Below are 27791 nucleotides of genomic sequence, written 5' to 3'. Positions count from 1 at the left end.
AATGCTTTGCATCAACGGCCATAATTGCAGCTTTAAGGGCACGGTGAAATCGTTCAACTAAGCCATTCGCTTGTGGGTGATACGCTGTTGTGCGAATATGCTGTGCGCCCATTGTTTTTGATAATTCTCTGAAGAGTTCGGACTCGAATTGCCTTGGTCGGTAGTGATGGTCTCGGGTACGCCGAATCGTGATATCCATATCGAACACAAAGCGCGTGCAACGGTTTCGGCCAACATGTCATGCATAGGAGCAACCTCAGGCCAACGAGAGAAACGGTCAACCATCGTCAGCAAATAACGATAACCATTGGATGGTGGAAGCGGGCCAACGATGTCTACATGAACGTGCCGAAAGCGACTATCTGGTAAGGGGAAATTTGCCAAGGGAGCTTTAGTATGGCGTTGAACTTTAGAACGTTGACAGTGTATGCACGTCTGGACGTAAAGCTTTATGTCCTTATGCATATTTTTCCACACAAAGCGATCTGTTACTAGTCGCCGAGTAGTTCGCAGTCCGGGATGAGCTATTCCATGAACGTACTGCAGTACTGATTGTCTGTACTGAGGTGGTATGTATGGTCTTACTTTGCTGTACGACGTATCGCAGTACAGAGATCGTGTGGCTAGCGGTGTTTTGCGTAGCATTAACTTTAACGCTGTCGAAGAATGTAGTAGACTTTTAAGTTCATCGTCAGTTTCCTGGGCGACCGCTATTCCTTCGTAGTCAATCGGCATCGGTGTAGAGATAGCCTCTGTTCGAGAAAGAACGTCTGCTACGGTATTTGATTGTCCACTGATGTGACGAATGTCACTAGTAAACTGCGATATGAATCGCAAATATCGATCTTCGTGCGGGAGACGACTGTTCGGGCTGGACGACAGAGCGTGGGTTAGCGGTTTGTGGTCGGTATAGATGACGAATTTCCGAGCTTCCAACATGTGACGAAAGTACTGTACTGCCTGCTTCATCGCGGTTAGTTCTCGCCCAAACGTTGAGTACTTCATCTGTGCTGGTGAAAACTTTTCCGAATAGAAACCGAGCGGAACCCACTTGTTTTTGTCGAACTGTTGAAGTACTGCTCCTGCTGCCGAATTGGATGCATCTACCATCAAGCTCATTTGCTTCGATGTGTCCGGGTAGTGTAGGAGGGTCGCATCTGCTAGAGCTTGCTTGCACTTATTAAAAGCTTTTTTAGCTTCATCCGACCATTTCAGCTTCCGGTTGTCGTTCTTTTTATTGTCAGGAATTAACTGGCGCAACTCTAGCTGTACATCCGTGGCACGCGGGATGAATCTTTTGTAGCAATTAATGAGTGCGAGAAATCGGCGTAGTTCTTTTACGGTGGAAGGTGTTGCAAACTGAGTGACCGCTTTTACGCGCTCTGCCAGTGGTGAAATTCCTTCCGCACTTATCGCATAACCAAGGAAGTCAACGCATTTTTCAGCAAACCTACATTTCTCCACATTTATAACCAGACCGAAGGATTTCAATCTTTCAAATACCGCTCGTACATGCATGTAATGTTCCTCCAATGAACGTGATGCTATGCAGATGTCATCTACGAACACTATCACGAAATTCATGTCACCGAACACCTTATGCATAAATCGCTGAAACGTCTGGCTCGCATTGCAGAGCCCGAACTGCATACGAGTGAATTCGTACAATCCGAAGGGTGTTATGACGGCGGTTTTGGGTACGTCTTCCTCCTCCACCGGAATTTGATGATATGCTCGCTCGAGATCGATGGTAGTGAATACGGATTTTCCCTGAAAATCGTTTAACAAATCGTGGATGTGAGGGACGGGGTAACGGTCTGGTACGGTGATTTTATTTAAGGCCCGGTAATCCCCTACAAATCTCCATTTCCCATTTTTCTTGGGAACGCAATGCAAGGGGCTTGCCCAACAGCTGCTGGAGGGCCGACAAATACCCAGATTCATCATTACCTGAAACTCTGATTTAGCCGCATCCACCTTATCAGGTGCCATTCGTCGACACTTGGTTGCTACCGGTGGACCTTTAGTTTGAATATGGTGGGTGACGTCGTTTTGAACCGTTGTTTGGATTGATGTTGGTAGCGTGACTTCTCTGAATTCCGAAAGTAGCTCGCGAAAAGGATGATCTGATGCGACAACTGTAACACTGTGAATCGGTGTGTTGGTTAATCCGCCAGTGGAAGTCAGCTTGGTAAGCCCGTCAATCAGACGACGGTTTTTTAAGTCTACCAAAATCCCAAAAGCAGCAAGAAAATCTGCGCCGATTATCGGTACGCCTACATCCGCAACCAAGAAAAGCCAGTTGAATCGTCGTCTTAGACCCAAGTCCGTTGTGATAAAACGTTTATCGTAAACGTGGATCTTGGACCCGTTAGCTGCATGTAAATTAAATGAAGCCGCACCGTGTTTTCTGTCCTTACTGGTGGCTGGAATGATGGAAACATCGGAGCCAGTGTCGATTAAATATTTAGTTTTTGAGGTGCGATCGTAAAGAAGTATACGGCGGCTTTCCGGCATAGCGTTCACTTCCGCCGTTTCGAATGAACGAGCCGTTAGTTTTTTGAATGGAATCTGCAAGGATCGCGGCATTTAGTGGCTCGGCCACCGAATTTCCTGTGGAACCAACAGATGTCGTCGTTAGCGTTGCGACTGGATCTTGAGGTAGACCGGCTCCGGGAAGTACTGCGCTCTGACTTAAGTCGATGAATTTCCGCGGTCAGCGTTGCGATCTGACCTTGTAGATCAGCTATCGGTGAGACTTCCGAGCAGCTACTAGTTGCAACGATATGTGACGAACCGGTATTTTCTAACATTTTGTCAGCCATTTCAGCGAGCTTCCCCATCGTTCCATCGCTGATGGCGAGAATTGCTTTTACGTGCGAAGGCATTCGTTGCAGGAAAAACATTTTCAGCAGATCGTCCGTGACGTTCAATCCGGCAGCCAGTTCCTGCATTTTTGCTAAAAGATGTGTCGGTCGCATATCACCTAATTCGCAAGCTCCAAGAAGGCGTTTCAAACGTGCCTGTGCCGAAATTTGAAAGCGAGATATTAATCTCGTTTTGACCGCTTCGTATTTGTTTTCGTTGGGGGGATTTGTGATCAAATCCGCTACGTGGCATATAACGGTTTGATCGATTTTCGCGATGATGTGGTAAAACTTGGTATGATCGCGGACAACATTAGCGAGGGCGAACTGTGCTTCCGCTTGGGCGAACCACATCGCGGGATCGTGTCTCCAGAAATCCGGTAGCTTTACCGTGACTCCGGCGGCGAGTGCCGCTATTTGTTGAGAATTGTTTCCGTTGTTGTCCTCGAGCATTTTTATTATGTCGCGACGATTACGTTATCGAATGGAATGAATCACGTCGGGGTCACCAATGTGGGAAAGTTCCGCGAGACGAGAAATAAAAGACGAGCGCGGCGTACTCTCTAACTTGTTTATTCGTGTTCTCATTTATAACTGCGCAATTCCAGTTCTTCTTCTTATTCATTGCCAAACGACAAGGGGTGCTCGAATGCGTTTTACTGTGTAATCATTAAGAGCGTCACCACAGTTTTTAACTAAATACTCAACACGATAAAGGTCTTGAATATCTGATATTCGGTCCGAAATGTTGTAATATGAATTCGCTTTTTGCCTTAAATGGGTCTAAAATGAGCCCAACATGTATTCAAATTATGTTTCAATGTGTCGAACATGTGTCCAAAATATGCCTAAAATTTATCAAAAACGTGTCCAAAATATGCTAAGAATAGGTCGAAAGTGAATTCAAATTGTGTCCAATATAATTCCTGAATAAGGCTAGCCAAAAATGTGCCTTCAATGTATTTAATATGTGCTGAAAATGAATCCAAGTGTAGACGCACCATCCAAAAACAGCAATCAGTGAGTACCGCCGGAGTAAGGACAACATACATTTGAAAGGAGATACCGTTATACCGACGGGAGACAGGTAAAGATATATGTAAAGTTGTTATGCGAAAGAGGGAGAAGAAAAAAAGTATAGCATAAGTCAGAAAACAGGAAAAGCATAGTCTAAATAGTGCAAGAAAGGTGATAGATAAAGCTACTTAGAAATATTTTTATAGTCGGTTAAAAGGGCGTGTGAATTGAAAGAAGGAAATTTGAAATTTATATAAGGAGAGATTTCGTAAGCATTCGAACTAGTAACCTGAAATAGGAGAGAAAACTATAAATTTTTGAGCTGACTCAACCAAAAGAGCTGCTACGGAAATTTTGTTTGTTTTTTTTTTGTGAATTCGGTTTACAGTAGTTCCGAACAATCTCAAAAATTTATAATGATTGGTTCAAACCCTAACCCCGAGAATCCCGAACAGTCTGGCTACAATTGCGCGGCTTGCCATCGTCCCGATAACGATGAAACGAATATGGTATTTTGCGATCACTGTCAAAGATGGTATCATTTCGGTTGTGCAGGTGTTAATGACGACGTACGAAACATTTCCTGGAGTTGTCCGGATTGCGAAGCATGTGAGTCGGATGTTGCTGATTCGTCTGAGCTTCAGAAAGAACTGGAACAGTTAGAGGAAGAGAAGAAAAAGCAAAAACGGCAAATTGAAAGAGAGATGATTTTGCACCGGAAGAGACTGCAAATGCAGCAGGAATTGCTTGATATGCGTCAGCAGCTGGAACGGGAGAAGCGGAATATGGAATTGGAGTTTGAGAAGGCGCAGTTGGAAAAGAAAATTGCGGAAGAAGAAGAGCATCAGAAGAATCTGAACGAAATGCGGGCAAATATGAATGAAAAGTTGAAATTGTTGAAGCTGAAGCGAACTGTTGAAAGTGATGTTGGAGAGTTGCAGAGCAATAAAGAATCTGCCGTCGGGCGTGTAGAGAAGGAAGGTTCAAAGGAGAAAAGTCAAAACAGAACAATAGCGGAGAAAGCGAAAGCAGGAAAAATAGAGCTCGAGAATAAAAAGTCGAGAAAAGGAAAGCCGGAAACTGCTGATCCGATATTAACGAGTTGTTCCGATATTCGAGGAGCGTACCGTAAACATTCTACACCGAAGGTGACGGATAGGGTTATCAACAAACAGGACGGCATCCCATACAATCTACCAGAGAGCTTTCCTTTGAATCGAGATAATGACGTTACACCATTCGGTCATCCGGAAATCCCGAAAAAGAAGGAAAACAATAGCGGCGGGAAAATGAAAATAGTGCCTGAAGTTACGGAGTCTGAAAGTGAAAATAGTTCAACGGATAAAAATGACATTTCGGATGAAGATAGCTATAGCGATACAGAAAGTTACGTAGAAGACGAAAATAGCTCGGTGGATGAAGAAGATAGATTCGAGAAAGAAGATGGCAGCGAAATGGAAAAAGAGAGTTCTGGTAAAAGTGAAAATGATGAAGTACCAGCAAGAAGAAAAAAGGAGACGCAACTTCGCAAGCATCGTAGCCAATACGACCCGACAAAGGCTCAGCTTTCTGCGCGTCAGTTTCTTTCAAAAAAGTTACCAGTCTTTTCTGGGAAATTAGAAGAATGGCCTATGTTTATAAGCAGCTACGAAACGTCAACGAAAGCGTGCGGATTTTCAGATCTAGAAAATTTGGCACGTCTTCAGGAATGCTTGAAAGGTGAAGCGTTGGAAGCGGTAAGAAGCAGACTACTGTTACCAAAAGCTGTCCCAAAGATTATTGAAACGCTAAGGATGTTATTTGGCCGTCCAGAGAAACTCCTCAACATGTTATTAGTTAAAGTTCGAAGTACAGCGTCCCCGAAAGCAGATCGTCTGTCTAGTTTCATTAGTTTTGGGATAATAGTGCAGCAGTTAGCTGATCATCTCGAAGCCACCGATCTTACAGCTCATTTAGTAAATCCCATGCTTATCCAAGAGCTGACTGATAAGCTTCCGGCGGCCACGCAGCTACAATGGGTGCGTTATCGAAGGAAAAGCAAAGTAGTAACGCTGCGAACACTGTCCAACTTTCTGTCAAATATCGTGAAAGACGCAAGCGAAGTGGCGTCGTATGGAGATGCAGCACGATATATAGAACAAGGGTTCCGAAAAGGAAAAAAGGAAAAGTACGATGGATTCGTACACACTCATAGTGTAGAACAGTCAAGCGTAGTGAAAGCAAGAGGTAAGAGTTCCACGACGAAGGAACGAAAACCCTGTCGGATTTGCGGTAGAGTGGATCACAGAATAAGAAACTGTGAAATGTTTCGCAGATTACAGTTAGCTGACCGCTGGGATGCGGTCCAAAAGTGGCAGTTATGCCAGGTGTGTCTAAATGAACACGGAAATGCTGAGTGCAAGTTGAACATCCGTTGCAATGTTGAGTCTTGTAGAGAGCGCCACAATTCGTTGCTGCATTCAACGGTACCCATCATACGCTCAAATTGTAACGTTCATGCAATTCAACGCAAACCTTCCATTGTATTCCGAATGATGCCTGTTACCTTGTATTGCGGAAGCTGTAGTGTGAACACGATCGCATTCTTTGATGAAGGTTCTTCATACACGTTGATTGAGAGATCGCTGAAGGACGTGCTAGGAGCTCGAGGTGTGATTCAACCGCTTCGGGTGACATGGACCGCCGGAGTCTCGCGACTCGAAAAAGGTTCGCAAAAAATAGATTTGTGTATTTCGGCGAAAGGTTCAAGACAACGTTATCCGTTGAAAGGCGTCCATACAGTAGAAAATCTCAAGCTGCCGCAACATTCGCTTGATGTGCCGCAGTTGATACAGCAATACACTCACCTTCAAGGGATTCCGGTGGCAAAATTCCAGCAATCCACTCCACAAATTCTCATTGGACTAAAAGACATACACTTGTACGCACCAATAGAGTCAAGAATAGGTCAACCGGAGGAACCGATTGCTGTTAGATCGAAACTCGGATGGACTGTCTATGGACCGACGAGCGAAGCACATTTCGATACCGGATTAGTCGGACATCATTCATGTAACACCGTATCAAATCAAGAGCTTCACGATCTACTGAAAAGTCATTACGACATGGAGGAAACGGGAATTTCGGTGGCATTGCTTCCAGAACCGGAAGAAGACAGACGTGCTCTCGAAATACTGAAAGCCACGACAGTGAGAATAGGAGATCGATTTGAGATAGGACTTCTATGGAAAGATGATGATCCAAGTTTTCCTGACAGCTACCCTATGGCTCTGAAACGTCTACAGAGTCTTGAAAAGCGCTTAATTAAAGATCCCGAGCTGTATGAGAAAGTTCGCGGGATGATTGCAGAATATCTGGCGAAGGGATACGCTCATAAAGCTACGCTGTCTGAGTTGGCTGCGTTCGAGAGTCGAAAAGTTTGGTATTTGCCTCTAAACATAGTGCATAACTCAAGAAAAAAGAAGTATCGCCTGGTATGGGATGCTAGAGCCGCAGTCAATGGAGTGTCACTGAATTCGAAGTTATTAAAAGGTCCAGATTTGTTAACTGCACTTCCAGCAGTTGTTTGCAGATTCCGTGAGCGAGTGATAGGTTTCGGAGCAGATATAAAAGAAATGTATCATCAAATGAGAATACGCGAGTCCGACAAGCGCGTGTTGAGATTTCTATTCCGTAACAATCCCAATACTGTTCCAGAGGTCTATGTAATGGACGTGGCAACTTTCGGTTCAACCAGCTCACCCTGTTCAGCGCAATATGTAAAAAACTTGAACGCGAAAGAGTTTGCCAGGCAATTTCCAGAAGCAGCTGAGAAAATCATCAAAAACCACTACGTCGACGATTATTTCGATAGCGCAGACACCGTTGAACAAGCTGTAAGGTTGGCAAAAGAAGTTCGGCTTGTACACGCAAGAGGAGGTTTCGAACTTCGCAACTGGGTATCGAATTCCAAGGAGTTTCTGGAAGCCATGGGAAAAGAACGAACCGACCATGACGTTCGTTTCAGCGAGGACAAAGAAACGGGTCTAGAACGGGTGTTGGGAATCGTCTGGAGTCCAACTAACGACGAATTTTCGTTCTCAATCCAATTAAGGGACGATCTCGTGCCATATATTTCAAGCGAAAAGCTGCCAACGAAAAGAATCGTCATGAGCTGCGTGATGAGTTTCTTCGATCCGTTAGGGCTGTTGTCGATTTTCACGTTCTACGGAAAACTGATAATCCAGGAGCTATGGCGAAGTGGATGTGATTGGGACCAGCAAATAGTTGGAGAGAGTGCTGAGAAGTGGAACCAATGGATAAGCAGACTGCCAGAGGTCGAAGATGTGCGCATACCTCGATACTTTTTCCGACGCACTGATACACTGGACTACAACAGCGTAGAACTCCATGTGTTCGTCGATGCAAGCGAGATCGCGTACGGAGCAGCAGTTTACATTAGAATAGGGGCAGCTGATGGACCGAAGTGTTCTCTGGTGATGGCAAGATCAAAGGTCGCTCCGCTAAAACACCTTTCGATTCCTCGTTTGGAGTTGCAAGCGGCAGTAATGGGAACCAGGCTGGCGAATTCTGTTGCTGAAATACTATCCTTTAAGCTGAAACAGCGATATTTTTGGAGTGATTCGAGGACGGTGCTATCATGGATTCATTCGGACCACCGAAGATATAAACAGTTCGTTGCGTTCCGCATTGGAGAAATCCTTGATCTGTCAAATCCAACAGAGTGGCGATGGGTTCCAAGCAAATTCAACATAGCCGATGCGATGACCAAATGGAACAAAAATCATACAATGCGATCTGATGGTCCCTGGTTCCGTGGCCCATGTTTTTTATATCAGTTGGAAGAAACCTGGCCTGAGCAGGATAGGATTAAACCGAACGTGCAAGAGGAGTTACGAGCATGTTTTCTATTTCACGATGTTGAAACAAAAGAACAAATTGTGGATGTGACACGTTTTTCCCGATGGAAGATTCTAGTTCGAACAGTAGCGTGCATCTATCGGTTCATGTCAAACTGTCGAAGGAAGCGAGATGGCTTAGAGATTGAAGCAATTCCGGTACCTGTTGACTGGCAGCAGCGAGTAAAGCGTAGTATACCTGCGATAATAGTACCTTTAACACGAAAGGAGTTCCAGAAGGCAGAAGCGTATCTCTGGAAATCAGCGCAAGCAGACGGGTTTCCGGACGAAATAAAGGTGCTAAAGAAAAACCGTAAGCTGTCGTACGAAAAAATGCACGAAATAGAACATGACAGCTATCTTTACAGCATGAGTCCCTTTTTGGATGAACAGGATGTATTACGGATGGAAGGTAGGGCTGCCCGAGGTTCATCATTACCATTTGAACTGAGATTCCCGATAATTCTGCCCAAAAGGCATACGATTACCGACAAACTTCTTGAATATTACCATCAGCAGATGGCCCATGGTAATACTGAAACTGCTGTAAATGAAATACGACAACGCTTCCGCATCCAGCATCTTCGAACAGAAATGAAAAAGATAGAGAAAGCTTGCGTACGCTGCAAAGTGAAGAAGTGCAAACCGAGACATCCAAGAATGGCACCACTTCCAGTATCACGTGTAACACCAAACCAACCACCGTTCAGCTATACCGGTGTAGATTTCTGTGGCCCATTTACAGTAACCGTAGGACGTCGTTCGGAGAAAAGATACGTTTCGTTGTTCACCTGCTTGACAACGAGGGCCGTACACCTTGAGGTCGCTCATAGCTTGACGACTCAAGCGTGCTTGATGGCGATACGTCGTTTCGTGTGTCGGAGAGGTAAACCGATCGAGTTCTTTTCCGATAACGGAACAAATTTTCAAGCGGCAAATAAAGAAATCGCTAGGGATATCGGAAACAAAGCTGCAGAAATGTTCAACGACTCCAGAACCCAATGGAACTTCAATCCGCCGAGTGCCCCACACATGGGCGGGGTTTGGGAAAGACTGGTGCGGTCTCTTAAGGCAGCGTTAGCCGTCATCGATGACGGACGAACGATAACCGACGAAGTATTGCTAACTGTACTGGCGGAGGCCGAAGATCTCATTAATTCGCGTCCTCTAACGTACAGGTCACTAGATCCAGGAATTGAAGAAGCCTTGACACCTAACCATTTTGTCCGAGCCGTGGGAACTATACGAACACAATGCGCCGTTCCCCCAACAAATGACGCTGTAGCTCTAAGAGACCGTTACAAACGATCGCAATTGTTAGCAGACAGACTGTGGACTCGGTGGGTTCGTGAATATATGCCGTCAATCAATCAGCGAACCAAATGGCACACGGAGTCACCTCCACTAGCAAATGGTGACTTGGTTTACATAGCAGATGATATCGTACGGAAGAACTGGATCCGTGGAATCGTCGTTGAAGTCTACAAGGGAGCAGATGGGAGAATCAGACAAGCCCTGGTGAAAACAGCGAAAGGTAAACTGAAGCGGCCCGTTACGAAGCTCGCTGTTCTTGAAGTGCAGGATCGTAAATCTGGTTCAATCGAAGAGACTTCACCAGAGTTACGGGGAGGGGCTGTAGACGCACCATCCAAAAACAGCAATCAGTGAGTACCGCCGGAGTAAGGACAACATACATTTGAAAGGAGATACCGTTATACCGACGGGTGACAGGTAAAGATATATGTAAAGTTGTTATGCGAAAGAGGGAGAAGAAAAAAAGTATAGCATAAGTCAGAAAACAGGAAAAGCATAGTCTAAATAGTGCAAGAAAGGTGATAGATAAAGCTACTTAGAAATATTTTTATAGTCGGTTAAAAGGGCGTGTGAATTGAAAGAAGGAAATTTGAAATTTATATAAGGAGAGATTTCGTAAGCATTCGAACTAGTAACCTGAAATAGAAGAGAAAACTATAAATTTTTGAGCTGACTCAACCAAAAGAGCTGCTACGGAAATTTTGTTTGTTTTGTTTTTTTGTGAATTCGGTTTACAGTAGTTCCGAACACCAAGAGTTTCAAAAATATGTCCAAAATTCATTCATAGTGCGTTCAAATTAAACCAAATATATGTTCCAAAAGTCCTGATCAAAATGTGTCTGAAATGTGCCTAAAATGCGCACAAATTGTTTCGATTATAGAGGTTTGAGCCTTAAGGCCATTCGGCCTTGTGCTCATAAAGTGTCTAAACAAGTTTCCACAATCTGTCTAAAATGCGTCCAAATCGTATTAAAAATGTGCTCACATTGTGTCCAAAATGTGTTTCCAAAGGGTGTTCGAATCGTTCCAAAAATGTGCTCAAAATGTGTCCAAAAATAAAAAACTAAAAATGTGCTCAATATTAGTGTGTAAAACGTGTTCAAAAATACCTCTAAATGTGTCCAATATGTGTTTGAAATGTGTTCGAATTGTTCAAATGAGTCCAAAATAGATTCCAAAGTGTGTAATAAAAACACGTTTTGATATGATTTAACGCACTCATGAATTGAAGACGAAACTTAAAACATAATTCTAAAGAAAACGTTAAGTGCCTCTAAATGTCTATTTTCGGCCATCGTTTCGTCTGAAAAATAAAAAAAAGACACGTCTATTTCGCGGTAATGTGGAACTGCTAAGTTGCACCAGCAATTCAACATGATCTGCTGTCGCACGGATGAGTCGAAGATGAAACGTGAAAAAACTCATGTTTTCTTTGCTCGTAGTCATGCGTACCGTTATTTGAGTCAGATTTACGCAAACGTTCAAGAAAAAATGGTCAATCAATAGAAAACAATTGGTTCGCAAAACCCCCTTCTCCAGTTTTTTGCCACGAGAAGAATCCCAAGATAAAACGGTCCAAACATTTCTAGTGAATCGACATCCCGACATTCCAACACCGAATCGCAGCGAACCGGTCCCTAGACAAACCGGTGTACAACCGCACCCCGAATCATCATCCTTCAATTCAATTCTGCACGTCCGTCGACCATCCGCCGGCGCGTGCGCTCTCTCTCTCTCTTCTTTCCAGTCGCGACACAAACCGAGACAACAACCCGTGAACCACTCAAACTAGTTCAATATCAAGTTCATTGTACTTTTGCTTTTCTGCTCAACAGCTCCCTCAGCTCAGCTCAGCTCAGCTCACACAGAACCGGCCGCCGCCGCAATCCCTTCCCAAGTCGGCGCTCGTTCATTCGCATTTTTCGCACAGTGGCGGCGGCGACGCGCGTTGCTCACGTTGGGTCCTAACAAAAACCCCCATCGAATCTCTTGCCGAGACTCACAGGGCTAGCGCGAAAGAGACAGAGAGCGGCCGAGAAAGAGAGAAAGTCCCCTGCCTGTCTGATCATCGTCCGTTGTTTATACGGACGGGGTTTCGCCGTTTCGAGATTTCGCACTCAGCCTAAAGTGCAGCGCGCATGTAGTCCGGTCCGGTTTCCGTGCTGTTCCGGTTTGAAGATTTTTTTTTCTTCTTGCTTTTGCTGCTTTCCTAAGAGACGAACGCAACGACGATTGGGCTGCTGATGATGATAATGATCGCGGTACCTCTGCTGCTACCAACACTACAGCATCCATCCATTCATCCACTGATCCATCCATCCAGCCGTAGGTCATTGCTTGGTTGGGTAGTTGATCAAAAAGAGAAGGTTCCCTCCTTCCGAAACTCCCATCACGTCGTCGCTAGAATAATTCTCCACGTCGACATATTGTATAAGTCTCGGGAGCTGATCCGCCTGTAGCAACTGATTTGTCAACTGGAATTGAATTCTAGGGAGAACTGCTTTCTTGTCAATTACCAGCGACTTAAATTTAATCCGATCGGTAGTATCAGTTTTGAGGGAAGGCCTGGGAAATGTTACCAACACCGTTGCGAGAGTGCTTTCATTTTTATACTGGTAATGAAACAGTGAAATGATGGAACGATCCAACAAAATTCCAAAATAAATTACAGATACTAAGAATCACTTCTGATAAGCAAACAAACGATCAAAAGCACGAGCAAATAAAAAACGATATCGTGGTGTGTGACTGAAAGAGAGACAACTTTCCAGCTCAAAAAAAACGGTTGTCTCATTTTATTTTAATCCAGTAACTGAAGGATTGTTTTGCTTACTGCATTATTCGCAGTTTCTTCTGACGTTTGGTTATAGATTTTCTCAACGCACTCTTTTCTACTGTGCACCGAAAAAAAAATCAATATTGCAACGCAAATTTGAACTGGAAACTTGTTCCGGAAATTGTGTTTGAGAAAATGAGTTGATGAAAAAATTTCTAAACTATTTCGAAACGACTTCTTCTTCTTCTTCACTTCTGGTGGCGTCACCTCACTTGAGATGACGCCGATTGATGGCACAGCGATTTAGCTATATTGCCAGTTAGCTTTCGTTTATAGTCCAATGGACTTTCTTTTCACTGGACTACAAGTGAAACCCTCGCTATGTGACAACGTGGAGTCACCGAAGTACGGATGAAAATCCTTTCTTTCTCGCGAAATACTCGAATTTTCACCGCACTAACACGATACGACGTGTTCACTCGTTGAGGGTTTCACCGGAAGTGAAACGACTTCTAACAAGAAACAATCAAAAAACACACTAGTCGTTTTTGCGTGCAAAGAAAAATGGCGAAACGTCAACCACATCATGACAGAAAGCAACAAACAACGAATCGAAAGAGAAAAAAATTCTAATTGAAATAACGGCTCTCAAATGAAAATGTGCATTCTACAGAACACAAAAGTGAAAAGAAAGCCTTATTTTTTTTCTAAACTCTGAAAGACACTATCAGGCAAAAATAGATGAAAAAAAAACATTTCGTCAGTGGAATTTACCGTGATTTCCTTGTCCTTTCATTCGCTGCAAATAAAAAAAGAACAGAAAAGAGAAAATACATTCCGCTATTAGTCACGTATTCCAAATGGGAGGTGGAAAGTAGGGAAAATGTTTTTAATTGAAGCAGCACTCACCTGATCTGACACGGTTGACATTGGTGGATGCGATTGCTTTTCCGGCTCCTGGGTGTCAACAATGAAAACAAAAAAAAAACAAGAATCTCAGTCCCACCAAACTTCGTAGTTAACCGGACGAGTTCAGAGTCCTCTGGCTGGAGGAAACGAAGCGGAAAAATGATCACAACACAAACAAGACACAAAATCCAAGCAAACTTGGCGTTTTTTTTTGGTTTGCAACAATATTTCCTTCTTCAATAAATATTGAACCGATTCTATCCGTTCCGGTATGGACAACTTTTATTTTCCGGAGAAGCACTTTTCACTGGCACTACTGTGACGTGACGGCAAGGCGACGACGACGGCGACCAGGAACGAAATCTTGTTCCTTGTTCTCACTTCCGCTCTTCGCACACACACACACTCGCCTAGCACTGATCTCGTCCCGAACCGAGAGTCTATGGTTTTTCTTTTCGCTGCAATGCAATCGAGGCCACAAAGGCTGGATTTGCCTCCCCAAATACGCACTCGGAACTCCGACTATCCTGCCACTTTTCCACGTAGTTTTCACCGACGAAAGAAAAAAATAACCCACAATGAAAGGAGAAACCTTTCCACTCGCTGCAGGCGACAAAGAGAGCGTCCGCCACCGCAGAAAAGTTACCACAAAAAAAATTTCTGCCTTCTGCGTTCCGAACTTTCCTTTTTTCTTCGCAAATTTCGACGGAAAAACACGCAATTTGATCTCACCGATACGACTTCTGCGTCACACACGAACTACTTCAACCAGTCCAAGAAAGTACTGCTGGAAAACAGCGAAAAAAGTCCCAATTTTCCAAGTTTTTCCACACCGCGGAACGACTTCTTTCAGAGCCACTCGACAACGTATACGCGAATATAATAGCAGCCGCGACAGCGAGAGAGCTTGGCAGCAGCGGAAAAAAAACTTTTGTTCCGTTCGTCCGGCGATGAGCACGAAACGTCGTACGTATCACAACATGGCCGACACAAGATTCAACCAAAAGAGAGCTTTCGGCTATTGCCAGCTCGTTCCGGCGAAGGGCTTTCTAACGGGCAAGTGAACAGGTCAGAAATATAGTCACGAGAGAGCGATTTGTTGGCGATGGGTTTAGGTTGGCAGCACGTTCCGACTGTTGACAGTGTCGATATAATTGACAACTCAATGTCACTCATTCGTTGTTGATTACGCATGCAGCAAAATTTTTGAAGAATAATACACGAATCCGTATAATTAATCTAAAATCAGTGTGATTCTTCTGTACAAAGTGAATATGATAGAAATGTCATTTATAACGATTTATTCCATGTTTACATTAGCGCTTATATCACTTGATATACCGAGATGATATGCTCATCACGTGGAAGTGTTCACATATGATCGAAATGATATCGTTTGACAATCAAGTTGTCATATTGAATGTCCCCATTAGGAGTAAGATCAGTAATATTGCTTTTCTCTCCTACAATTCAATCAATAATTGAAGTCTTGCATAAATGGTATTCGTTGAAAAATTCGAAATTATGATGATTTTTTATTGTCCCTTTCAAAGTGACGTTCATAAATGAGTGCGTTCAATGCCATTATCCGTGTTGCTAGTTGCGATTTTTGACAACTCGACATGATATCGAACATGATATCCCGGATATCATGCCAAAATGGTGATACGCGTTGACATCAAATTGTATGGGATATCATGTGATATCGCACATGATATCATCGGATATCAAGTCTATCCGTATATCACTTGATATCAGCGCTAATGTGAACATACTATTATCTTCATTATACGGATTTACACTTCCGCATACAGATTTCCTCAATTCAATTCAGATTGTGCAAAGCGTTGAAATTATGGTGACTCCTAGCTATTTTTATTTCTTCCGAAGTAGAACGTAAATAGTGTGACGACGTTCGGAAGCAGTTAAAACGTTTGATAATATAATATATTTTGGCCACTTCATATATTTTGGCCCATCTAACAAACTTTATGGATTTAATCGATGTTAGGTAACCCACGTTGCATCAATTTGGAGCTAATCACATTAAATTACCTATAACGGAAGAGTTTTTCGAAGATATTACCACAGACTAACACACAGGACACTCAAATTAGATTCTTCAATCATTTTAGCGGTCATTTCGAATATTCTTTTAGTTGGGGCAGTACACGCATATGTCATGATGTCGCCACGTTACCCTATCAAAAACATCCTGTCTGTCATTTAAACTGTGTTTATTTTTTCATTTACCAACAAAGTTGCATTTATAGAGAATTACCTGTAATGTATTGATGCGTATAGGTCCATGCTAGTTTCATGCAGTATACAGATTTAATACATATTGCCAAAACTATATACATAATTGTGCTACTTCTCATCCTCCAACGCAATACAAAATCGACCCCGTTTTGTTACAATATTTACTTGCTTCTGGTCTACCACTTAATTTCTGATGAAAATTACCAACACAATAAAAAATAATCTAGATGAGCAACGTTGAGAAAAATAAATGGTTACCTTCCAACATCGCTAAAAAAGTTAAATATATTATCAGCGTAATCCAATAGTTTATTGTGATCATTCATTTTCAAATATTATGATGAAATCAGGCATCCCAGCAAGCAGCTGATCGGTGTTGACAAACGAGGGGAAACCAACTAGTAAAAAAACTTTCACATAACACAAGGGGTGTACCGATAGTAAATAGTTCGCGCAGTACAATATAGGTGGAACTAGTGCATAACGAAAAATTATTTTTATAAGAATTTACTCATACTGTCATGTCTGTTAGTCTGTGATATTACAACATTTGGTGGATATTTTTACAAAGTGAGCCAAAATAAAATCAATCTTCAAGTGGGCCAAAATACCTCTGTTGCCCTATAGCGTAAATACTAGATTAATAAAAGTCTCGCAATGTAAAATGAACACAAATGAAATAAATATTGTGTCTCTTCTTGCTGTTAAGTTTGCAATGGATGAAGTGATTTTGGCCAAAAAATAGGGACGGTCCGAAGCGGAAAAGAATCATATCAAGCCATTCATGAACGCATTCATGATTTAAGTCTAGGACGAAAAGCGACATCGGCCAATCTCGCCATGCTTAAATTTTTATGAAATTCTAAACAAAAATATTGTAATCAAACTTCTGTTTCAATATCTTGACAGAGACTAGGTGTTTCAAAAAAGTGTTTCCAATTGTTTCATGTGTTGTTTAGAGATGCACAACACAGTTTGTGTTAGGCGACTTTCCCCTTGGCCTAGCCTATTCTTTTATTCTGTCTTGACATGTGGATGTAACCGAAAATATTTCTAACTGCAACTTTGCTTTAGGTTGATATGGCTTACATAATTGTTAAATAAGCAGCTATCGTTACGCTTGCACCCGTAGACTTCCTAGCTAGTAACAAACAAAGTTTTTTCAAAGGATCCAACAGTTTCCATTTTATTAAACTATAATGAAACAGAATACTTAACTATATCAGTATGATCTTGTATGCACCATCGTATCCAAGTTGCAAATGTAACTTATTGAACTTTCAAGATGTTTTATAATTGATTTAGAAATGTTACTTATGTTAGATATGTTTAAAAATATATATTAAAATTGGTTGTGCAACTTATCACTGTTAAGTTTCACAATACTACCGAAAAAATCACTGTAGAACAACTTTAAGTACATCTAAAACGATTGTGCAGTAAATCACCAACTTGTTAATGTTTCACTAGAAGCTCTACAAAAAATTTCACATCGTCATGTAAAACGGGAGTAACTATAACAATTGTGCAACTTATCAAAAACTTTCCAAACGGCTGTCATAATTGTACCGGACACAATATACGTCGAAATCGCTATCAATCTCTGGAAGAAAAATTATTGAAATGATTGATGCTCTCCGCAAGGCAAAAAATGCTAAGCCGAATTGATAACCTTGCTGCAAAAACATATTTCTGCAGAGTCCGCATTGTTTTGGCTGCCTCATGAATTTTAAGATCAGTGTGCTCAGTTTTCTTCAGTTTTAGAAAAACAATGATATACAATTCAAAACTTGCAAAAAAGTTGTGCAAGATTTATCTGTTTGAATTAAACGCAAAACTTGCAGACATGAGATTATTATCATAAAAGTTGCAGGAATACAGCATTACATACGCAATGAAAACAAAAATAAACCAGATAATTTGTGTTCGTTTTTAATCTCGCGAAAAAAAATAAGCAGACCTGACATCACTTTTTAAAGATATTAAACGAAAAGTTAATAGTCATCTAAGCCAGTTGTCGTATGTTCGAGCCCCGACCTGGAAGGATTCTTAGTGTCAGTAGGATCCATAGTACTAGCCATGCAATGATTCTGAACACTAAGAATCGGCTGCGAAGTCTGTTGAAACAGAAAGGTCAAATTCCACAAAAGGAATGTAATGCCAAGACTTTGCTTTGCTTACTCCCATAGTTATATATTACAGTGCGTATCACAAAAGTCGGGCCCTCTAAGATAAATGACTTTACTGTATTGTTGTTTAATTCAACTAGAAGATTTAAACTGATAAAAAAACAAAACGAAAGAGAATTTCTTTCCGAAATATTAACATGTTGATGTTTCCTGTTATTTAGATAATATATGTCATTACGTTGGGTGAACCATTTTCTATTCAACTCACTGTTACCATCGATGCCATATTGGAAAATATTCAAGAAAAATTCATTTCGAGATTTTTCAGGTTTAATTACACATTAGTTTGATCAAAATCGTTTGAGAATTTTGAAGAATGTTCGAGTACACGTATTTTAAACACCATTCCGATGATTCTCATTAAAAATAATAGACTGTTATTTTCACAGAAATTGGTGCACAATCATCAAAGCACGTTAATTCAAAGGCGCTTGAAAATTTCTGGGGTACGAAAACATGTTTCACCATAAAAATGCAGTTCCTTGTCGATTTTTAATTTACAAAAACACTAAAGATCAATTCTACAATATGTTGCATTATAATTTTTCATGTGCAGATTATTTAACAAGATCCATGTTTGTGTTAAGAGCAGTTGCATTGAAAAACGAATGAACTTGAAAGTATGTTGCACAACACAGAAAAATTGCACTTTTTCCATAACACAACAGTTACTAGAATAGTGATATAAACTAACTTGATAAATTGCACAATCAGTAGAAAAATACAGGACAGCAACTTAACATGCTACTTGGGTAGGCATTCGTAATCTTTCATATTTAATCTTTCACTTACTTACTTACAGCAAAATCATTGTTGTCTATCTCTAGGCGAGTAGATTCTACACATACACACACACACACACAGAAATGAGTTGTTCAGAAATTTTGTGAACGATGTATACACACCTAAAACCAATTCTCTAGCTCGGTAAAATCAAACGCCGAGACAATTTTACTGATTGCTCAGTAATCAACATTATGTTTTCCAAGATTCGTTTAATAAATTTCCTGATTTTTCGGCAAAGTGTATTTTTCTACATTTTTGCTTGGCATTACGCGGTCCCGTGACAACCTTTTCTCATGTGTATTCAAGCCAAAATCGGTATTTATCTGTATGATCCGTGAATTATCGGTACTTTGGGAGTACATATCTGTATTGCGGTATAGAGGTCAAAAATCTGAATAAATACCGAGCTTTCCAACTAAAATTTTCTCACTATTAGCATAATGAAACCACAAAGTTTCTATTGGAATCATCAATGATTTGTGGTTGGCAAAAATTACTCTAATGTATGATTAAATGCGAGAGAATTAACTTTAGTAACTTTTACCCATACTTTCATATAAATTTGGACGTATTGTTCCAGTTTACGAATCTGAGTAGCGGCAACTCAAATCACGAGACATATTCAACACGCTCTTTGAACATAACTCATGGTTTGAGTTGCGTTTACTCAAATTCATAAACTGGAACAATATGTCAAAATTTGAGTATGGATTTGAGTAAAATTTACTAAGGCCATAAGTTCTCTCGCATTCATTCATACATTAGAGTAAGCGTTTAGTTGTCAAACATTTGAGTGAAAAAAATACTTCTAGCAGTTCAGTGCATTTTCATTTTCGGAATATTCTAATCGAATTTAAGAATGCAAGAATACGTCGTTTTTCATTACCGTTTCTAGATCCGGCTTTTGAAATCATGAATCATCAATCATAGTTGTGTTCAATAGTAATTTTGTGGTTTCAATTATGCTAAGTGAGAGATCCTACATAAGGATATCAAAATCGTTCAATTTTTACTCCAATGCGGTCAAATTGAACGGTTTTCAATAACTTTTTCCCTTCCTATTTAAAAGAGAGAATAATGATTTTAATTATCGAATCCTTTTTATAAACATTAACGAAAAAGACTTTATTTATTTTAAGTGCAACAAACTTAAATTGTGAAAAAAATATTTATTCCTTATTTTGAGTAAAATATACTCAAATTTAGACAGCTTCGTCCCTTACTCAAAAATGAGTAGATAGATGGTAACTCAACCAAATACAAATAATAATACCCCTAGGTCCCATACAAACGGATCGCTATTATTTGGTTCACCTAAAGATCAATTTAGCCTAGCCTGTTCTTCCATTCAGTCTTGACATGTGAAAATTAACATAAATGTTCATTACTGGCAACTCTATATTATGTTGCTATGGGTTTTTTGATCACGTTGTTTTCGTTTGTTTTCAAAACCAAATGAAAAATAACAACTTCAATTCCATGCCACTGCTCAGCTAACCAGTCTTCGAAGATGTTCTTTGAACCTCAAAATATCGGTATTAAGATAAATAAAGATGAATTAAATGTTCTGATAGGTTATCAAATTATTTTCCAGTATCAGTTTTGTACAGTAACTGGTTTCGTTGTTACGTTTCCGGTCGGCTGAAATATTATTCACGAAAGCATGAACCAAATAAGGAAGGCATTTATTTGAGGGAACTTACGCATTTGCACTTACAACTTGCTACATGTAAGACGGCAGAACATGAAAATTTCGATACTCTTTCCAACCGAAGTTGTTATTTATAATCTTGAAATTGTACGAGATAACTGGCCATTGAGAAGAATCTTCGAAAAGAAAAACCTCTGTGTATCTTGTACGATTGAAATTTCAGTTATTTTTAATAAACTGATGTTTACTTCAAAATAGTTTGTAATCTTTACATCATTTGGTTAGAAATTTTTATATGCTTATTACGTGCTATAAGAGATAATAATATTATTTCTTCCGAAAACAGAATTCAAAGAAACGTTTCCGGTGAGTTGAGAGTGTAATATAGGCACTTTTACCGTTCTCACTTCCACTTTCACATTCACTTCACTTACATGTCACTTCACTTGATTTTACCTATTACCAGTATCACGCATAGTGAAGTGATCGCTGTGGTGGAAAAAACTAATTTTTTCAACAAAATTTTGGTGGCGTGATGTTCATAATGACATCAAGTTCATCCAAGTAATTACTTTTGTCTCTGAAGCGACTTCAGTAATAAGGACCTAAATTCACTTCTTTTGATTTCCACCGTGAAGTGATACCCATAATAAGGGTCACAGTCACTTCACTTGGTTTTCACCGTGTAGTGACACCGGTAATAAGGGCCATAGGGTCTAATAATTAAATGAATATAGCTATCATACAAATCGATCTTCGGAATAGTGATTATATTAAAAGCTAATTATCGTCCACTTCGATTTATTTGTGAAATACTAATAAATGCTTTATCTTCGGATTTATACAATGATTTAGAATTATTTATAAACAAGACAGATACATTAGTTGAAAAAAACGGTTTACGTACGTAGCCGTACATTTTTTGAATTGTATAAAATGAATTTACTCTTTCATAATGAGATTTTACATAATGAGCAATTACCAAATAAGAAATAGATTTGTGCGACGTATTCCATGATCAACCGGTTTTGAACTTTGGAAAAAGGTGTAATCAAAATCTATCTCCGAAATCCAGGAATTTTCGAGATCAGTTTTTATTCTTTCGAGTATATAACTTCGAATAGCATGTCAGGAGTAAAGCGCAAGGTACTAGTAAACTTTTGCCAATAATTTCCTTTTCGAAACGTTATATCTTATTTATTGATTTTGTGTGTGACAGTCCCGATTTCTGTGGCATCAATAATATAGAACGAAATAGATTGATATCACACCATCAGTCATACGAAGTTATTTGATCCCAATATAGTCCAATATTTGCTTCTTAGTGTCTGAAAACAGATTATTATTGTGAAATTTTAAATACTATTTTACCTGCTGAAATTTTTTTTTCGCCGAATATAAACAATATCCATGGATACGCAGCCTTTTCGACAATTTGGACTTCAGCGTTGCTAGTTTCACAGAAAATTTGTTAAAGTACATTGTCACTCTGACAGTGTATCATGACAGTGTACCGCACGATGCAAAATGTGTCCTTGAAAATTTATCGGAGTATTCCGTATTATAATTTGTATTTGACTCAACTTCAGAGTACGTGCACTTTTTGATGAATTAAGTGGTGTATTCCAGCCCGGTGGCAACGATAGGACGCTGCAGCAAGTGATATCGTAGCCCACGACGTAAAATACACTGGTGGCGTGATAAGACAGTTTTGGTTGTGTTGGTAATATTCTCACGAAATTGAGTATGGCGCGCCGGGATTCAAGCATTTAAACATAAACAAACGACCATTTCAGATCGGGATTTCACTTCTAAGTTACTCCAGTTGTCGCGCAGCCTGGCGAATCTTTGGCACTAATTGAAAATCTGGACATTTTTTTTTCAAAGGCTTGCAAGGTAACGTAGAAATATAGAAAATTTTACACACATCCGATTCTGTTCATTTCGTTGGAGGAAGGATTTGGCGGATCGCACTGTGGTATCTATTACAGTTATTATGAATAATGGAGTGATTGTGCTGTGGGTGGCATGTCAAATGCAGGTGATGAAAACGACTGAAACATCCCGGAACAAAACACCGCTTCACTGTCAATAATTTCGCAAACAGAACCAACTCTAAATATTTCATAAAAGCAACTCCCGAAACGTCATTTGTTTATGTTTTTTCTTCTTCACGTCTCTCTGTTATTCCAAAATAAAATGACAACCGCACTAACACATAGAAAAACGTGATCACCAGGTATTTTACATCGTGATCGTAGCCAACATCTGGGGCATTTGGTGGGCAATCAGAGCGCTCAGAGTACGGTAAACAAACATTCGAGCATTTCAAATCGAGTAAAATCTTAATTGCCTTATCGTAGTGATGATATTCTGATCGATAATTTGCGGGGAAGTGCGGTTAAGGGTACTGAATAAACAAGTAGTTTGTAATATCCAATTTTTTGTTAGCCATTCTTCTTCATTGTTTTGGTTTTTGCAGAATGATGCTGGCCACAGTTTCATGACGTCATAGCAGGAGGCTGGGTGTATCACATGTAGAATATATTGACTTTTGCTTCATGGGCTAATCGATATTTCTAACACAACATTCGGTTGCGTAAAGTTGGCACTAGGTGTAGGTACGTTTCTGTCCAGAGATGCCAGGTCTGCAGATTTGTCTGTAAATCTGCAGATTTGGGGTATAGTGCTGCAGACATTTTTTGTTGTGCAGACTTTTACAGACTTTTGAAATTCTCGCAGACTTTTGCAGACTTTTGAAGTTCTCGCAGACTTTCGTCTATATTTACAGACTTTTGAAATTTCCGCGACCTTTTTTTTTTGCTCGCCAAGTCAGTTTTGCGTGTCATACTTTATAAAGAAATTGCTGCCAGCAAGTCATACTTGCTGACTGCAGATTTTTTTTTCAGATTTACAGACCCTGTCTGCAGATATTTGAAATTTTTACCTGGCATCTCTGTTTCTGTCTGTTCTTTCCATCATCCGGCTTTGTCAAGTTCGCACGTAAGTAAAATGTTTTCGTGTTAAATTATATGTTTTCGTGTCTAAATTTGGCTCCTATTTGAAATAATCTTTTTCTAATCCATTTCACAGCTATAATTTCTTGTGTGAAGTTATTTTGCCAAAATGGTCACCGCCAAGAAGCAGGTAAAACCGATTTTCTATTCTAGGGAAAAGCCACGTGCATTTGAACTTCCCATTTATTTTTTTTTACAGAAAAAAGCTTTAGAGAGCATAAACGCTCGCCTTGCCCTGGTTATGAAATCCGGCAAATACCATCTCGGATATAAGCAAACACTGAAAACTCTTCGTCAAGGCAAAGCTAAACTGATCATCATTGCCAACAACACCCCACATCTCAGGTAAATGGTCGTGATCGCAAAGATTACTGAGAAGTAGCATTTCCCGCTTGACTGAAGTTGATTTTGGAACCATATGGAGTCTTGCTACTGAGAAGTATGTTTCCAAAATACTAAGGGAAAAAGGCTATGGAGTAATCTCCGGCAGAGAGCAGGTGGCAGACGCTAGGATGGTTCCAAATTTTCAGAGGTTAGCGCGGAAATCGATCTCTCGGTAGGTATCGGCAAGTTAACCAACGGAATGTTTTGTCTCTCAACAGGAAATCCGAGATCGAGTATTACGCCATGTTGGCGAAAACCGGCGTGCACCACTATAACGGAAACAATATCGAACTGGGAACGGCCTGCGGCAAGTATTTCCGCGTGTGCACCCTGTCGATTACCGATGCCGGAGATTCGGACATCATTCGTACCCTGCCGGAAGCCCAGGCCGCTGGACAGTGAGCTGGCCGGTGCACTTGTTGGTACCTGGATGAGAGTTAGGTTGTAAAAATGCATTGAAATCTAATAAAAGAAATTATCTCAATTATATTGAGGTATGCAAGAAAAAAAGTTTTTTTTTTATTTGCTGGTGTGTCAAACACGAGGAAAGGTCCTAAGTGCAAATGAGAGTTTCTCTTGATTTACTTTCTCTTTCGATTATTGCGGACCTATCGGTAATCCCTCTTTCTAACCCTTTACATAGAATAACGACTGAACCCATCGAATTTTGATCTATTGTTGGAAAATACAGGAATAAGCCGTAAAAAAGAGCAAGAACAAAGAGAATCTCATTTGCACTTGGGACATTTTCTAATGTTCATCGAGATATGTTGGATTGTAAAGGACGCAAAAAATCTTTCTTCCTCGAACAAGAAATACACAAATTTTCATCGCATAAAGCACTGTAACGATAGGTGTGCAAAAACGGACATTGATCAGCGTGATTTATATCGCATTGAGTATTGGCTACCTACCACTAGAATTGTGGAACTGGGCAAGAAGCGTCGATGCGCAATTATGTGGCAAGATCAGATATGCGTATTGAAGATCAAAGGCCGTTTTTAATTACTACATTATCAACGTACAGTATCCATAAGAATCGAGATCCAATATATAGAAGAAAGTTTTTAGTTTAGTTTAGCTAACATAGATTCCGGCCACTATCTAGCTAAAATTATTTTGCGAATTAGGAATACGTTTATGAACAGGGCTACCAATGCCTGCAAATGAATTTCCGCCTTATACTGAAAATCATAAATTTTTCAAACCGGAACAGAGGATTCTAAATTCGATGAAGTTTCATATTAAGTTTGAAATGTAAATACAATCGAAGTCCGTTAAAATTTTGTTCTAGCATCAAAATTCAATTCAGTTTCAAGAATTCGGCTTTAAAATTCGTTTACAGCGTTCCAGGTCTAGAATTCAGATTATTTAAATTCAAAGAAACCGAACAATTCATTTTATTCGTATTCACGTATCATCCGATTATGTCTCATAAAGTACGATTCAGACCGTCCCTACAGTTCAATGAGCAGCGAAATATACATCAAGGAATGTTTACAAAAACGACTTCTACGAATGTCACTCAACAGTTCGAAAAAGATTGAAAAAATGTGTTAAAACTTGTCGCCAAGAAGTCTGTACGGAATATAATGAAGAACGTTCGGAAAAAGGTGCACCAGCTAGTCTACATTGGCTAAGTAGCAAATGTTGAGAATAATATTCTGTTGTTGTAGTCTAATATTATCAGTATATCGAATAAAATTTGAATATCTAACACTTATGAATTATTTACAGCGAAATCAAAGTGCGTCCATACTTTCTGGGACAATCTTTTTATAATGATATTTTTAATGACTCGTGTAAGGGCCGCTATTGTGATAAATATAATACATATAAAAGAAAAGAACACAATAATTGGGGTATGTTTTTACACACCAAACTGATAATTTTTGATGCATTAAAAGATATTACTTCACGATTTTCACTACTCATTATTTTCTGAGTGTTGATGAGTTCATGGAGTCGTCAACATTTGATGAAAATGTTCATGATAATCAAAATGAATGAAGAATGAATCGCGACTCGGCAAGCTTCTACGATTTTTGGATTATTTACTTTGCGATGAACACTCGATTCGTGCTTAGCCATCGTTTGTCGTTCGTCCGTCAGTCACATTCGCACACGCAAGCAGCTCTGTCTGTTGGATAGTTGCTTGGCTGTCATATTGTAGTAATTCGATTTCTGTGAAGTTGGATATGTTTCTGTTATTATAAGGCAAAAACAATTTTTTTTGTTACTGAGTGCAAAGGGCAATCGATTATATAACACATAAAATGGCTCCGAAAGAACCATCGCCGTTAGCCAAACTCTACCTCATTCTGTATAACGGTGTTCAGGTTTTAGGGTAAGTATACTAGGAATTCGAGTTGATTTTGATAAGAACTGCATAATTTCTCGGTCGATAGATGGTCCTACATGCTGTACCAGCTCGTGGCTTACTACACATTCGACAATGGCAACGGAAAACCACTGTGGGATTACCTAGGAACTACTGTAATTATTTTCCAAAACGCAGCCGTCCTTGAGGTGAGATCGAACAACTTTCTCTTCCATTACCAAGAGTTCATTTTCCACCGTCGTCGGTGTCGTCTTTCTTTAACAGATAGTACACGCAGCTACGCGTATTGTGCCGAGCAACCCGGTCATCACCACCTTTCAGGTTCTCTCCCGGGTGATGGTGGTGTGCGGTGTCGTATTGGCGACTCCAACGGGAAAATCTTCTCCCGGACTTCCGCTGGCCCTACTGGCGTGGTCAATCACGGAAATCATCCGTTACGGATACTATGCTCTCAACCTGGTAAACGCGGTACCGCAGGTTCTGATTTTCCTTCGGTACACCACCTTCATCGCCCTCTACCCGATCGGAGTGACGGGCGAGCTGCTGTGCTTCTACTGGGCCCAGAGTTACGTTCGCGAATCGAAACAGTGGAGCATCGAGATGCCCAATTCGTACAACTTTACCTTCTCGTACTTCTACTTCCTGTGGCTGGTTATGCTGTTGTACATTCCGCTGTTCCCGCAGATGTATCTGCATATGTTCGCCCAGAGGAGGAAAATCTTGGGCGGTGGCAGTCAACCAGCTGGTAGCAAACAGAAAACTAAATAAATTGCTTGCACGGTGTGGGCTTCAAAGTCACGGACAAACAGACGTAACACGTTTGAGGGTTAGGTGATCGACCCGAACATCATTAAAACGAATTCATTTAGTTATGCAATATCATTATCATTGATTCTGCCACAACACATAGAAGGTTAAGGTACAAGCAATTCGATTGCGCTTCAAACCAGTCTGTAGGTAAAATTTGATTACGACATAAACGTAGTCAACAACTGAATTGTTTACCTGACACACCAAGAATGCTTTCAATGAAGCGGAACTAGTAGAAAATTGAACGAATCTAGTTGTGATATTGCTAGTTAACTGAAGGCATAAAAGTGTATTTGAAAGACTGAAACAAAACTACGTTTATTCCAGCACTTGCCGTTTGTTCCGGAACAAACAAAACATATCCAACAGATGTCATTTAACGAGATTTGATTCAAACTGTTACGCATGTTTGTCTGTGACACTTTACTATTCCGATAACAATTACGTTAAGTTTATTCAGGGAAGGTTTACAATTGCTAAAATAATCTAAAAACTTTACTACATTCTGAGATTACGGCAGGTGGGGGAATATGTGCGAGTTTGAATAAAAGTACGTTGACTACTTCGAAA

At 40.3% G+C, this 27791-nt stretch overlaps 3 protein-coding genes and 1 long non-coding RNA gene across 7 annotated transcripts in view; 2 read left to right on the top strand and 2 right to left on the bottom strand.

Annotated features, from left to right (window-relative positions):
- The window catches only part of LOC131432418 (YTH domain-containing family protein), a 62715-nt gene extending 47984 nt beyond the window's left edge, over nt 1-14731 (bottom strand). For 2 of the 4 annotated variants that reach the window (XM_058598667.1, XM_058598665.1), the window contains exons 1-2: nt 13782-14731; nt 13647-13671 (exon numbers count right to left, since the gene is read on the bottom strand). In XM_058598667.1, the coding sequence (XP_058454650.1) occupies nt 13647-13671; nt 13782-13802 (46 nt within the window). In that variant the 5' untranslated portion in view covers nt 13803-14731. The remainder of the gene's footprint in view (nt 1-13646; nt 13672-13781) is intronic. The other 2 variants (XM_058598668.1, XM_058598666.1) reach the window with 2 other exon arrangements.
- LOC131432421 (uncharacterized) lies at nt 3292-5126 on the bottom strand. Its single transcript, XR_009229860.1, has 3 exons — nt 5012-5126; nt 4322-4534; nt 3292-4173 (listed from the first exon to the last, which is right to left on the bottom strand). It is a non-coding gene; the product is annotated as an uncharacterized LOC131432421 (long non-coding RNA).
- Nucleotides 14732-23630: 8899 nt separating the features above from the next.
- Nucleotides 23631-24557, top strand: LOC131431931 (large ribosomal subunit protein eL30). The gene is made up of 4 exons (XM_058597903.1): nt 23631-23672; nt 23763-23816; nt 23886-24031; nt 24289-24557. The coding sequence occupies exons 2-4, from the start codon at nt 23796-23798 to the stop codon at nt 24470-24472; spliced, it is 351 nt and encodes a 116-aa protein (XP_058453886.1). The 5' UTR covers nt 23631-23672; nt 23763-23795; the 3' UTR covers nt 24473-24557.
- A 1602-nt stretch (nt 24558-26159) lies between these two features.
- LOC131431348 (very-long-chain (3R)-3-hydroxyacyl-CoA dehydratase 2) lies at nt 26160-27791 on the top strand. Its single transcript, XM_058597002.1, has 3 exons — nt 26160-26417; nt 26479-26599; nt 26676-27791. The coding sequence occupies exons 1-3, from the start codon at nt 26347-26349 to the stop codon at nt 27177-27179; spliced, it is 696 nt and encodes a 231-aa protein (XP_058452985.1). The 5' UTR covers nt 26160-26346; the 3' UTR covers nt 27180-27791.

The sequence above is a fragment of the Malaya genurostris genome, chromosome 2 (assembly GCF_030247185.1).
Source record: "Malaya genurostris strain Urasoe2022 chromosome 2, Malgen_1.1, whole genome shotgun sequence".
NCBI lineage: Eukaryota > Metazoa > Arthropoda > Insecta > Diptera > Culicidae > Malaya > Malaya genurostris.
This window is presented reverse-complemented; position numbering and strand designations above follow the sequence as displayed.